General features: G+C 47.7%; 1 protein-coding gene across 5 annotated transcripts in view; it reads right to left on the bottom strand.

The window, feature by feature from the left end:
* The window catches only part of LSP1 (lymphocyte specific protein 1), a 93,274-nt gene extending 79,447 nt beyond the window's left edge, over positions 1-13,827 (bottom strand). The window contains exon 1 of one of the 5 annotated variants that reach the window (XM_075928153.1): positions 13,647-13,827. In XM_075928153.1, the coding sequence (XP_075784268.1) occupies positions 13,647-13,726 (80 nt within the window). In that variant the 5' untranslated portion in view covers positions 13,727-13,827. The remainder of the gene's footprint in view (positions 1-13,646) is intronic. The other 4 variants (XM_075928152.1, XM_075928155.1, XM_075928156.1 and 1 more) reach the window with 4 other exon arrangements.
* Positions 13,828-14,570: the final 743 nt, after the last annotated feature.

Raw genomic sequence — 14,570 nt, forward strand, 5'->3', positions numbered from 1 at the left:
TATTTTACAATTAAATGGTGAATGAGAGTCAGCATTTTTTCAATACTAGTGTGCTGTGACATGTTTTAATTTTTGTGTCTGATTTTATAAGCACATAGTTTTTAAATGAGGTAAAACTTACGGGTATACAAGACAAATCAGACTCCTGAAAGGGGTAAGTCAGGAAAAGTTGAGAGCCACTGAGCTTATACATTACACTGGCCCTAGAACCTCACCCAGTACTTTCTGAATGGAGTCTATCATTTCTATTTGAGCTACAGCCTACGGTTTAGACAGATATCCAGTCTTAACTTCAAGAGTGCAAGTGACAGAGAATCAACTCTGAAGATGCTGAGAACCAGTCGGAGGGTGGAATGAAAGGCTGAGACTCCCCAGAAAAGTTAAATACAGAAGAGGCAGCATGGATAGAGGTATGTGGCAGGGCAGAGATGGTAGATGTTACAAAGTTAGGTCTGATCTGCTAACTTCAGTGGGCTTTGGATCAGCCCCTAGCTGAAATGCTGCAGGTCTGCAAACAAATGGCCATGTAGTTAGGAGGGGGGCAGGATGAGCTCTGAGGGAAGTGGGTACTTCACAGGCAATCCCTGCCAAAGGCAGCAAGAAAAGATGCAGCTGTGAATGTATTCACACAGGAGTCAACAGGCAAGTAGAGGAAGGAAACAGCAAGGGGCAAGCACCAGGCCAAGAAAAAGAAGGGCCTAGTCCAGGTGGCCACATAGATTTCAGCAGCCACAAATATTACTCTTGTCTCCGGGAGATGGCCAAGCCCACACTCAGTGAGTCTGCTCCTAGGACTAAGGGCTTCACTATAATGCCCAGATAGGGTGGCACTGGGGCTGTTTAAAGTCTTACAGTAACTTGCAATTTGTCCATGTTAGTGGCTCTGGAGGAGTCATTGATGTCTCGGACTATCATGAAAATTGCCTCTGTGACACTGTCAGGAGTGGGCCACACCCATGCACACGGAGAGGGGAAAGCTCGTATCTTCCACAGCATCTGCCATGTGCATGATAAGGGGAATCCCGCATACTGTCTATTTAGCCGCAGCAGGCAACGTGCAATTAAAGCCGAGGAAGGGACCCCAAAACACGGCAGCAACAATGGGTGTATTGGTAACATGTAGCCATGTACTTGAGAGAAAGGACCAGATCCTGGACAGTTTCACTGAAACCAATGGCGCTGTACTGATTCACGCCTGGTCGGGCATCTGGCCCTACAAAGGGTGCGATAGTGACACAGGTATCTCTGATCTCAAAATTCAGGTATCTCTGATCTCAACCACCTCAGTGCTTAGGGGTGCTCCGATCTTTTCTAATGAAAATGGGCCAGATCTTTTAGTGTGAGTAGTTTGGATAATTAGCTAGATTTGCTATTATTAGGGGTGAAAGTAATTTAAAAATCTTCCCAGTACTGGCTCCCGGAAGGGGCGTGGCTGAAGACAGAAGGGGGTGTGGCTGGGAGGGGGCCGTCCTGCCAGCCCTTCAGCAGTGCATAGTGCGCACAGCCATTGGTGCCAGTGATGATTTAAAGGGCGTGGGGCTCCAGCAGCTGCTGTGGTAATGGTGGCATCTGTGAACCTGCCAGGCCCTGGGGCAGCTGCCCCTTCCTCCCATCCCCCTCATTGGCAGCCCTGGTGGTAAGGTCCGGCAGCGCTTTAATGTCACTGCCCCTTCTTACCCTCCCCATAAAGCACTGCCGACACGCAGGGGCGGCCCATCCATATAGACGAACTAGGCAGTCGCCTACGGCACCAAGTTAAATGGGGCGCCAAATGGTGGCGCAATATCATTGAGGGGTTTGGAGGTGGAGACACCATTGCATGGTTCGCCTAGGGCACCAGTTGCTGGCAGGTAGTCTAGGGCCGCCCCTGCCGACACAAAAGGGTCACTTACCGGTACACCGTTCTGGCCCACTTTTATCGTGCTTACTATATTGTCCACTTTACCCTACCAGGCCCACACCTGTTATCAGACACAATGGACTGGATCCTCAGCTGGTTAACCTGGCACAGCACCAGGGAAGTCAATAAAGCTGCTTCTATTTATAGTAGGGATGTAAATAATATTAACTGTGTAACGGATAAAATTTCTGTCAGTTACACGGTTAACCACGGTTCCCGGAGGGCTGACATATCTCCCAGCCCCACGGGGCTACTAAGGCTCCTGGCAGCCCTATGAAGAATTTAACCAGTGCCGGTAATGGATAAGCGTCAGCTTAGCAGTTAACCAGTTAAACTCTTACATCCCTGGTTTACAGAAGCTGTGGAGCTGATCTAAGTTCCCTAAGACCCTAAGTCTCCGCTGCATGTCCTGGGACCTGCCCACTGTCCCGTTCCCACTGAGTCAATGAGGGTCTTGCCCCCAGTCCCAACTCCTTGGCTGAGGAAAGACCGGCTCATTGCAGTAAGTAAAAAAATCTTAATTTAATGTGTAAGTAGCCCAGGGTCATCATAACCTTTTCCTGAGAGGGAGGGGGCTGCCAGCCATCCTGCCCCTGCTTTGCACTCGATGAAATTCCCAGTGAGTCTGGAGTGGGCATGCCCCTTGTGAGAGAGACAGCTCAGCCTGCTAAAACCCAGGATTAAGGCACTCCAGCGGCTGCCTCGCACATCTGGTGTGTATTAAGATGGATATGCTGGCAAAGAAAATACACTCGGATTCCAAGCGAGAATGATTAACCCATTCACCGCTAGATTCACTGCTAAGTCGCCACAGCCTTGCATCCCTGTAGCAGTTTCCAGTAGAACATCTGGCTAGCTCCAAGAGGGCAGAGGGAGGAGAGGCTTTGGCTAAGGCACCGGGATAGGACTCAGGACACGTGGGTTCAAGTCTCAGCTACACTATAGGTTTCCTAAGTGACCCTGATGCAAGTCTCTGTGTCTCAGTTTTTATATCCTAGCCCTGTTGGGAGGAACAAAGCAAGTGAGAGAGGCATGTGCTGAGTTAGAGCTGTCGAGAGGCAAGCTACCGTCCCCATGGAGCCCATACGGTGGTAGCCAGGGATACCATGATGCACTACTGGGGCCTAGTGCATCTAATAATGGGGGGAGTCACTGGCGACTTGGGCCTGAGCTGGCTCTGAGAAGGGAAAGTTCATTGTGTGTACTTGGTAGCAACTAGAGGTCTGGCCCACTGTACCAGGCGCTGCACAAAGATAGTGAGAGACTGTCCCTGCCCCAAAGTGCTTCCAAATAAGGTCACCAATGAGCAGTACCCAAGTCTCCTTACCCCCCAAGCCAACACTCATAGACTCATAAAGCTAGAAGAGACCTCAGGAGTCATCAAGTCCAGCCCCCTGCCCAAAGCAGGACCAATCCCAACTAAATCATCCCAGCCAGGGCTTTGTCAAACAGGGACTTAAAAACCTTTAGGGATGGAGATTCTACCACCTCCCTAGGTAACCCAGCCCAGTGCTTCACCAGCCTCCTAGTGAAATAGCTTTTCCTAATATCCAACCTAAACCTCTCCCACTGTAACTTGAGACCATTGCTCCTTGCTTTGCCATCTGTCACTACTGTGAATAGCCTTTCTCCGTCCTCTTTGACTCACCACTGAGCCAGGTACTTCAGAGACTGAGAAGGTTCATGCTGTGGAGACCCTGGCTCTGGGGAAGCACAGATTTTTAAAGTGCATTTAGTCCTCTCACACAGCACGGATAGTGGCAATAGAAGTACAACTTGTGTGTCAGCCCTCAGAATGGACCAACAAGGGAAGCTGTGGGTTAGTATGGAAGGAGAGGAGTTTTAACTCTCCTTGCTGAACTGTGTGCCAGGGAGGGGTAGGACACCCTAATTAATTCCAGTTAATTAAGCATTAGCCAGTATTTAGGCAGTCCTTTGAAGCTGTCAAACACCATGCACAATAATTATGTAAAATCATTATTAGGTGCGTTGGCAGAGCTGCTGGGGAGGAATAATGGGGGATGTGATTATTCTCCTCTGTTCGGCACTGGTGAGGCCACATCTGGAAATCTGTGTCCAGTTTGGGCCCCCCACTACAGAAAGGATGTGGATAAATTGGCAAAAGTCCAACAGAGGGCAACAAAAATGATTAGGGGGTTGGGGCACATGATGAGAGGCTGAGGGATCTGGACTTATTTAGTCTTGAGAAGAGTGAGGGGGGATTTGATAGCAGCCTTCAACTACCTGAAGGGGGGTTCCAAAGAGGATGGAGAGAGGCTGTTCTTAGTGGTGGCAGATGACAGAACGAGGAGAAATGGTTTCAAGCTGCAGTGGGGGAGGTCTAGGTTGGATATTAGGAAAAACTATTTCACTAGGATGCTGGGAAAGCACTGGAATGTGTTGCTTAGAGAGGTGGTAGAATCTCAATTCTTAGAAGTTTTTTAGTCCTGGCTTCACAAATCCTTTGCTGGAATGATTTAGTTGGGGATGGTCCTGCTTTGAGCGAGGGGTTGGACAAGATGACTTGACGAGGTCTCTTCCAACCCTAATCTTCTATGTTTCTATGCTGTGGTTTAAGAACAAGAGGCACGGGTAGAGCTGTGAGAAAGCCTGGCAGAGCAGAGGTCATTGCAGATCTGAGTTGTTGAAGCCCAATGACCAGAATTCCAAGGCATGCTGCAGAGTAGGATGGAGGTATATTGATCTTAACCGCTTAGTTGCTTAACGACATATCGGATCCAACTGACGAAAGGCACGGTGGGCCCAGTGTTCTTGGCATAGAGCTGTGATAAATCCTGCAGTTCCAGGCAATGGAAGGGAAATTACATGCACAGTTGGACAAACTGCTGCCAGGAGCTAGGCACGTTCCGGCAGCTGTATAGGGAGTAAGGACATCTGCAGGAGAACTGATCGCTGAGGGGGGAAATATGTAAAACCCAATAGGAGGAGATATTTTGCCTTTCTCTCACACCCTCCAACGGAGGCACTCAAACTGCTTTTTGTCAGCATTAATGAGTAAAGCTCAGAAAACAGTGGTGAAGGAGGCAAGTGTTACTAACCCTTTTTTAACCATGAGAAACAAGGGATGTTAACTATTGTGTATTTGTGTAATTGCTGAATTTTGTTAGTGGTTGCATGTTTACGCGTGGAGGGGGGCAGGTGGGAGCCAGTGCAAGTGGGGAGTTGACTTTTAAGCCAGCTCCCTGTGAGTACTGGCTCCCCTCTCCTCCGCTGCCTCTGATAAAGAGGCAGCAGCATGGGAGTAGGCATCTTTGCGGGAGCCAATATGTGCAGGGAGCTGGATTGAAAGCCGCTTGCCATGTGTATCAGCTCCCACCTATCCCCCTCAGCTCGTGCACTGCTGCTTCTCTATCAGGAGGCTCCCTCCTCCCCTGCAACCCAGTCAGGAGCCAATACATGTGGGGAGCTGGCTTTTTAAGCCACAGAGGCAGCAGAGCGGGGCTTAAAAGCTGGCTCCTCACAGGTATCAGCTCCTGCCTCTCCTCTCCCCTGCAACGCTGCTGTCTTTGTGGGATGCAGCAGGGGTGGCAGGTGGCTCCCCATGGGCAGTGGCTCCCACTTCCCTCCTCCCCCCACCCCTGCTTCTGATACAGAGGCAGCAAGGGATGGGGGTAGTCGTTAGGATTAACCGATAAACCCAGGCTTATTGGTTAATCATGTAACCGACCCTACACTAACATTCCTATGAGATACCTGAGGAATACAAAGATCACACGACTCACCTGAAGTCACATAGGCAGTAAGGGGCAGAGCTGGGAATGGGGTCACACATCTCACCTCTATTTGGGCTCAGTTGCACTTCAGCTGCTTCCGTACACTAGGGCTTTCCTACAGGTGTCCCTCTTGAGTAGGGAATGAATGGCAGACAAACACACATACACATGCACACACACACGCACAAAACCTTTGCCTGGGAACACAGACTTTTTGATTTCTAGCTCTCTTCTGTCCGCTGCTTTATGAAATAAGCATGAGCAGAGCACGCCCCCTTGTGGTTGGTGATTGCAAATGCATCACATCACAGCCTGGACATCACAGGTTTTTGAGTGGCAGAGCCCTTCCATTTCCCCCTGGGTTCAAACCAGCAACGACAGCACTTTGTGGTTCTAGATTGTGGCAGGTTCTCTTGTGCTCTAAAATTTGTGCTACAAGTCTAAGCCGTTAGGTGCTGCAATCAATGCCAGCCTAACCAGTGCAATGCAACAAACAGGCAGCACACTACACATTCATAGACTGAACAGAGATGCTGGATTTGCAGCTTATTACAACAAACTGTAACCCACTAACAATGCCCCCAGCTGTCTTCCCCTTCCTTCCTTTCCTGAAGGGGTATTAACAGGCCACTTCACCTTGACTGCTCCCTTGAAATATGTTAGTTAATTATTCTAAACAATCTGTTCCACCGAGCTGTGACTCACTCAGTACCCTTCTCAGCCCGGAAGAAGGGCTCCACGTAAGCTTGAAACCTTGTCTCTCTCAACAACAGAAGTTGGACCAATAAAAGATATTTCCTTACCCACCTTGTCACCCTTATGTAGGGCCCTAGCTGTGCACGGGACTTAACAAAGACCCCAGCTATCTTACCCATTACAAAGATAGCTTCCCCCATTATCACCTCTAATTCTATTAACTCACAGACATCTCCCCTTCCCCACCTCTAATACCATTAACTCACTGGCATTCACCTCCCCCCCCCCCCCCACATACCCCTTCTGTTCTGTAATATGATTTGTCCTTTTCATGTGTGTTCATTTTTTTTAAATTGTATCCTTTGGTATATATGGTTGTGACTATTTTCTTCCATTATTTGATCTGAGGAAGTGGGTCTGGCCCACGAAAGCTCATCATCTAATAAACCATCTTGTTAGTCTTTAAAGTGCTACATAGACCTGTATTTTGTTTAAGCTGGTTTGGGCACTGTTAATAAGAACTCAGAGCCTGGGCACTCACTATTACTCCAGTGTCATCATCCCCTTCTGGATACAGCCCACAGCCTCCACCTCACCCCGGCAATGCCACAACCATTCTGGCACTGATCTGTAAAATCTGCCACACCACGGTCACTTCCAGCCTGTTCCATAAAATGCCTCAGCTATGGCTACGCATGCCCAGCTCTGCCACTGACCCTCCAGCTGTGGCATTCCAAGCCAGCCTATGTGGTGCCACAGCTCAGTTACTGCCAAACCAGCCTGGGCAGTGCCACTGGTTTTGCTTTACTACCCCTTAGCTCCACCAACCAGCTCGCCTCATTTTCCATGTGCCCCCTGCCAAATTCCTCTGAGCTGCAAAGTTTAGTTCCAGAGTCTGGGACTTTTGCTCCTTTCTGAGGTGCAGAAATCTAGGGGTTTGGCATGAGACGGTCTCTTCTCCTAATCTTTTTCCTCCCTCCTCTTTTTTCCTCCCTCCCTGTCATTTTCTCTTTCATCCCTCACTCCTCCTTCTGAGGGTTGGTTTCGTTAAACAGCTCACTGGGAAAATAGAAGCTCTCTGACCTGCAGCTGCTAAAAAGATGATGTGTGTGTCAGGATGTCAGGAAATTCTTTCCAGTTCATCTGCAAGCAGGGAGAGAGTCCTAGGCATCCCTGCTGTGCCCCAATCCGCCTCCTCCCATTCTGCGCTGTATGAGTCTAAAAATCCAGATTGGTCTGTCTCTTCATGAAGGTAAATGGTGCAAAACCAGCTTTATGTACTCCCAAGCCTTTGGAACTAAATCTTACTTCACTACTTGAAAGCTGCTCTCAATTCTTGTCCTGTCACCGTGTGACTAGTTTTCTGGTCATCATAGAGCGGGGATAATCAATAGGCAGACTCCAGGCCAAATCCATAGCACTGGACCCTCAACATCTTTCTATTTGCTTATTATTATTAATTATTATCATTTTTATTATTTACTCTAGAATCAGGACCTTGACTATACCTTGATAAAGAAATGTGAACCTTGACAAAAATAGATTTCCCCCATCATTGAGTCTTCCAGCCTAGGCAGGATATGACTTTCCAAGGTAAAAATGAAGCAGAAAATTAAAGCTAATAATAACCCTCATACCTTTTTTCCATCTTAAAGAAGTAAAAAAAGGCCATGCACCAGCCACTTTTTCTTATGTTACTTTTTAAATTAGATGACTCTTAAATTCGAAGGGCCAGTCACAAATTGCCAGTACACCCGGTATTCCTGTCAGGGCTAGGGTGTTTTCCCGTTCTTTTTGTTACTTATTCAACTAAAGACCCTCACCCGCCCCCATTCCTTTCTCTGATGGAGTAGCACACCGTTGAGTGAGTTAACATTTTAACTGCACCTTTGAGCATGTCTCAAACGTTCCTCCTTCCCTCCCCCAGGAATTTGGTGCAAAGGATTTAGGTATCAGTTTCCCAAGACAATCTCCTTCTGATCTGGGATATATTTAGCAATGGTGGTAATCTTACTTAGGACTCTCCAAGTCTCCTCTGAGGGATCTGGAGAATTCAAGACAGCTGGGAATGGACGTGGCAAAGGAAGGGATGGGGCCTGCTAGCACAGCAAAGCCATCTTGAGCCAGTGACCATACATGGTCAGCCCAGGGCTCCCTGCAGTACGGGGGATAGGAGGCCAGAGAAGGAAGAGGGCACTGGATGTTTAGCTAGAATGACTGATTGTGTCTATAAGAAGTTATTTTCTATACCCCGGAGCTCACTAACAGGAGGAGCATCTCCCTTGCAAGCCAGATTCCTACATGTTGCGTGTGTGTGAGTGCGCCCTTGTATGTGTGTGTGTATATAATTTTAAAAATGTGGTTTGTGCAGAAGGACCAGCCATATTAGCTGCCGCAGGTTCCAAAGTGATCCCTAGGAGGATGGAGGGGCATGCTGTGTTGAGTGAAGGGGGTCTTGGCGGTTTACATTGAATTATCCCAGCCTTTTGTAAGCTCCACACAACACTGATCTCCCTGCCCAGCCGGCTGTCCTTTTTGGGGTTAGAGTGCTGGCTTCCCTCAACTTCAGTGCATGGTCTTCAGAAAGCAGCCATTTCCCCTTCCCACTCCACTCTCCTCAGGAGAGTCTGAGCAGTGATGCCTCTATGCAGCCCTCACAGGCCGAGAGGAACAGACCCGAGTGCATGAGTTGGTCTCTCCTTATCTTCATTCCAGCCGTGGGGAACTAGAGCTAGCAGCTGCACCTGTGCTAATAGTGTAAGAATGTCACAAACATACACCAGGTGTTGGTAGCGACACAGGCCTGAGGATACAGAGTTAGCTGAATCCCCCTCTTCTTCCCGCATTTACACTGGCACATGTAATTCTCTGTCAAGCCTTAGCAGCAGCTACCACAGAGGAAGCTGTAGCATAGAGAAGGCTCTGGAGTTTTGACCATCATGTCTTCTAACTCTGCTTGAGCCCCGTCTAAAGTAGAGCATGCAGAACTGCTACCACAGGTGAATTGTGGGCCCCATTTTCGCATGCTTAGATAAGGCGCCGGTGCCTTAATACACCAGCAGCACTGCTGGAAGCATGCAGGCTAGGTGAGCCAAAAGACAATGCTTTTATTCCTGTTGTCTGTCAGTCACAGAACAACCATGTAGAATCTGTGAGGGAGCTAGCGTGGCAGCAGCATAAGGGAGTGAAAAGAGCCCGCACTGTTGAAGTGTGACATGTAAGCCATTTTCTGACTAGTGTTCTGACTAAATTCAACTCCACCTTCACCAGCATCAGCCTACCATTCTCTCTCCCTCCCATGCCCGTCTTTGTCTCTCTCCATGCCCTCAGCCCTCCTCGTGGTTGTCTCAGGAGCACTGCTGTACCGTGATCGGCAGCAGGTTTCGTTTGAAAGCAGACTGCATACAGTGTGAAAGGCCAAAGAGCTGAGCAAACAGCCTTGGCTACTGAGTAGTAAAGACTGCCCGCCCCAAAAGTGGAACAAACAAACCCCTTTTCCTGCATTTTTGGAGGTGGATTTCAGGAGAGGTTTCTCACCTGGGGTAGGGTGAATAGTAAAGCAAAGGTTAAGGGCAGGTTAAACTAGAAGGCTACATCTACGCTGGCATGATTTTCCGGAAATGCTTATAATGAAAAGTTTTCAATAATAAGTATTTCCAGAAAAAGCGCGTCTACATTGGCAGGATGCTTTTCCAGAAAAGCACTTTTTCCGAAAAAGCGTACGTAGCCTATCTAGACGCGCTTTTCCGCAAAAAAGCCCCGATCGTCATTTTCGCGATCAGGGCTTTTTTGCGGAAAATAAATCTGTGCTGTCTACACTGGCCCTTTTCCAGAACAGTTTTCCGTAAAAGGACTTTTGCCTGAACGGGAGCTGCATAGTTTTTCCGGAAAAGCACTGATGATTTTACATTAGATCGTCAGTGCTTTTCCGGAAATTCAAGGGGCCAGTTTAGACAGCTGGCAAGTTATTCCAGAAAAGCAGCTGATTTTCCGGAATAAATGGCCAGTGTAGACACAGCCGAACTGAAATGAACCTATACCAGGACCTATTCAGAGATTTGGGAGGGAAAGTGGTTATCAATTTTAAAACAAAATTCCACTCCACCTGTCTTTTCTTCCTTATCACATATTGAAATTTAAAAATGTATAACAGTTTCCAAACATGACCAGAGATGAAAGAAATCACAGGCATTTCCTTTGTATTCAAGCAAACCCCCCGCCCCCCGTTTTTTGTTTGTTTGTTTGTGGGAGGGGGGGTGTCCACATTTCAAAATTTAAAAAGTTTCAGCCTGCACTTGTTTGTAATATGTGTACATCCCTGTCCCCTCTGGTCCTGCCTGGGAGTACAAGGACTGAAAGACCATAAGAATACATTCCTACTGCTGTGCTCCTGGTCAGGTCACCAAGGTATTCCTTCGCCCCAGGTTCTGAGATGTAGCAGAGAGACTGTGTGAGGGCCCCAGAGCACTTTTGCACTGCATGAGCATCCTGTGCTCCCAAAAACATGCCCTGCCCCTCCTCCCACATGCCACTTGGGGAACAGTCTCCTCAGGAAGCTTTTTCAAAATCTTAGGAGCCTAGAGGAGAAAGTCCCCGGAGTCACTGCCCCGACATTACTGCAGTTTGATCACAGCCCTGTGCAGAACTATCCCCACCCAAAAGATATATTTTTTCACACAAACATGGTGAAAGGAGTGGAAAAGCTGGGCTAGACCAGAGCTGTTACATATAAGTGCCAACTAGCATACTTGTTGCAACAATACATTACTATTTGCTGTTCATAGCCCCTCCGCCAACCAACAGCAGCACTGAAACCCTTCAGAGCTTTAGTGTAGCCCGTGTCCATACCTTGTGAGACCATTAAACCTTTAGTTACTGGATACTGCCAAGCATGCACTGAACATGAAACCTTCTCCTCCTGGCCCCCTACCCATCGCTCAAAAATATTGAGGGGTTACAGATGGAGATTTTCTTTTATCTCCTTCCATAAGACACTCTCTTTGTGGGGAAATGCTAAAATATGCTGAACACAAGGTGGATATGCTATGGTGAATAATATTATTGTTCTATTTTTAGCGAGGCCACCCAAACTTTGTCGAGGCTCAGAATTTGAACCCAAATCTAGATGAGCCCAAGTCTGTATAACACACTAGCTAAGCATCTCCTTGTCCTACTTTCGTAGCCAATTAACAGACAAAAGTCAAACCGCTACTGCTCCCAGGTAATGAGCTTACTCCTTTAACTTAAATGATAAACCGTCTATGCTTTGGAGCTCACAGTCCAAGTTTCAGTCCCTGGTGGCACACCAGTCAGAGAAGTGTCCTTATCTGGTTGCTGTTATTTATTTGGCGATGATGTAAGTGAACAGCGAGCTCTACAAACACACCAAATGGAACACCCTTGCTCCGAGAGGCTTCCAATCTAGTTCAGCCAGAGAAATATGATATATGGGGGGGAAAGCAAGACTGCAGCAACTCCCATTCACTGCCTCCCCTGTGTTTGCAATAATGTATTTGCAGCAATGGTCTCATCCATCCACAAAAAGTCATGCTAGCTGGGGCAAAAATGACAGAGTTCTTCCCCCGCAGCGGAGTTGCAAAAGGGACTGCTTTTCCCACAAAGAAGGACACACATCACTATGATTTTCACATGCAGCTCTTGCTCACTAAGTGTCACCCATACCAAATTTATGGGCAGCCTGAATATGGAATCAAAATGCTTTGGGATAGGGAAAAAGATGAAGAGGACCAGGTAGGTTCCCCTCGGCCAGAGACTAAACGGGAGTCTTTCCCCAGTGCTCCAATACAGTTGCTACAGAGAGATGAAGGAATGGACAATAGAATAGTACAGCTATTATTATCCTTCCACTTGTTGGACATGTACACGTACTGTAGAACTGGGAGCTCTGAACTTCATAGCTCCCTGTAAGGATAAGGCCTTTCCCTGTAGCCATATTGTGAGGCCCCAAACCTATAGTCTGCAGCCATATTGAGGAAGCAGCAGCTATGAGCTAAGAAGCAGGAAGTCACACCCTCAAATTCCATCTAAATTACATGAAAACAAAGTAATATAGGGCTATAAAGAAGGAGATCCTGTCCTAATAGCACCCACTACTGCCAGATAAGATGGTTAAAGAAAATGTAGTTTGATAGCATTCTGTCTGACAAGAAACCATGTGTCAGTAGCTGTGGTTGTCAAAACCTTTCTTTATTGTTTTGTCTTTATGGTCCCCACTTCTCTAGTGTTTTGAGTATAAAATCTTTGGTTCTTTGTTTCTATTAAATAATTAATTTTGCTAGGTGTAAATCTATCAGGGTATGTGGGAGTGAGAGTAGGACTGGTTAGAGAATTTTGTTACAATATGTTAGGATTGGTTAGTAAAATAATTAAGGTTAAGGAACAGCTAAGCAGGACTCAAGTTTCACTGTATAAACTGGGGTCCAAAATAAAGTTCTTTGGGAACTGACTCCAGGACATAACCCCCAAAATCAAAGCTGCTAGACCGTAACACTCTGCCACTGACACTGTGTAGAAACCAGAGTCCCCCAGATAGATCTGATCCCTGTGTGGCATTAAGAAAATTTCATGTGTCTTTTTGGGAGTGGTGAGCATTGTATGCATAGCGTGTGCGTTCCAGTTTTGATGATTGTTAATGAATAGAGGTTAAGTAGGAGATCGCTGTGTTAGACTCGTTCACTGATAAAGGCTCTGCAAACCAACAGAAGATTGCGCCTGAGCCTATGGAAGGGTGGGTCCCTAAACTGACAGGGATGCCTGGGGCTTTCTCCTGGTTTGCAGATAAAATGGAGAGCATTTCCTGACAGAAACAGAGGAAGGGCAGGTGCCCTAGCCTGTGAGAGTAACAGATAATTGTGTGTGGGTAATACCGCAATGAGCCAAAACCTCAGCTCCAAACACCCAAGTGCGAAATTTGTCCTGAGTTGCAATCTCTAGCTTGTCCCCATAGGGGACTCTGAAGTCTAAAAAAGGCGGGAAAGGCAGAGTCCACTCATCTTGCAGCTCTGTGTCCATGAGTGAGGCAAAGAAGAGCAGGAGAGGCTACTCAAAAGCTGGTGAGGCTAGTCTGCCTGGGCCACACCACCTTAGCCATTGCCAGCTTCCAGTGACTGGTCCTTTTTGCATTTCCCTCTCCCTGTGCCTGCACTGCCAGCCGCATCAACTCCTAGCTCACGTTCATTTGGGGCTCATTAGGCCACAACAGCCCCTTGCTTCTACCTTCAAGTTCTCTGGCTAATTGTAACCCCCTCAGAATTACAAACCATGAGGTAAATTGCAGCTGCTCCCAAGGGCCTTACCTTTCCGTTTCTGTCAAGAGCTCTTCCGCCTCCTGATTCTCACTCTCGGGGGCTCCCTGGCATTCCTCAGTGTCAGACATTTTACTTCCTTGCTAACAACTTATCAAATCAACAGGCTCTGCAAAGAGCTCCTTCAGAGTACAGCGGTGTGCGTGTGCACGCATGTGTTCACTTTCATGCCACCCTTCCTGTTCTCTAGCACAGCGACCAATAGTGCAGGAAGCCTCAGAGGTTTCGGAGGAGGGGCTGGATGTTCTTACTCTTAGGTTATACTTAAGATTTTTTTAAAAATCTGTTGCCTAAAAATCAGGAAGTATTAACCCGAGCTGCAGGGGAAGCATGGGGCAACAGTCACTCGTAGGGTCTGTTAAAATAGAAAGAGGTCTGAGAGACTGACAAGAGCCACTCAGGGGATAGTGGGTGCTAATCTACTAAATGGCTCCATCATTACATGGCAGCTTTTGATGGCATGCACCTGCCAAGGACTGGGTCTGTCTGGGCCACAATGCCCTGAGCCACAAAGCCCCTGAAGCAGCCGGAGTGCAAGATTGTCGCAGCCACCATGATCCTTTCCCACACACACAGACTTCTGGCCCAGCCTGGAGACCTCTTTACCAAAAGTGCTCTGCTAGGGGTGTTTCTGAGAGGAAGGGGAGGTCTTGCTGCTCTGCACAGCCTCTTTCTTCCAGTCTAGCCAGGCTGCTGTGCTGGGTGGATTCCCTTGTATGTGCTGATGCCACCATAAATACTTCCAGTCACTCTCACAAGGGTGAGGCAAACCCAGACAATGTGCAGCAGCAGCCGAGCAATTCATTCCAGAGAGGCTCCAAAATCCACTTTTGGGATGCTCCTCTTGTGTACATGTTGCCAGGGGAAAGACCTGAACTAGATTTCTCTGTCTTGAGTGTGGGAGAGCCCGCAGGA

This window comes from Pelodiscus sinensis, chromosome 4 (genome assembly GCF_049634645.1).
Source record: "Pelodiscus sinensis isolate JC-2024 chromosome 4, ASM4963464v1, whole genome shotgun sequence".
In the NCBI taxonomy this organism is placed as follows: Eukaryota; Metazoa; Chordata; order Testudines; family Trionychidae; genus Pelodiscus; species Pelodiscus sinensis.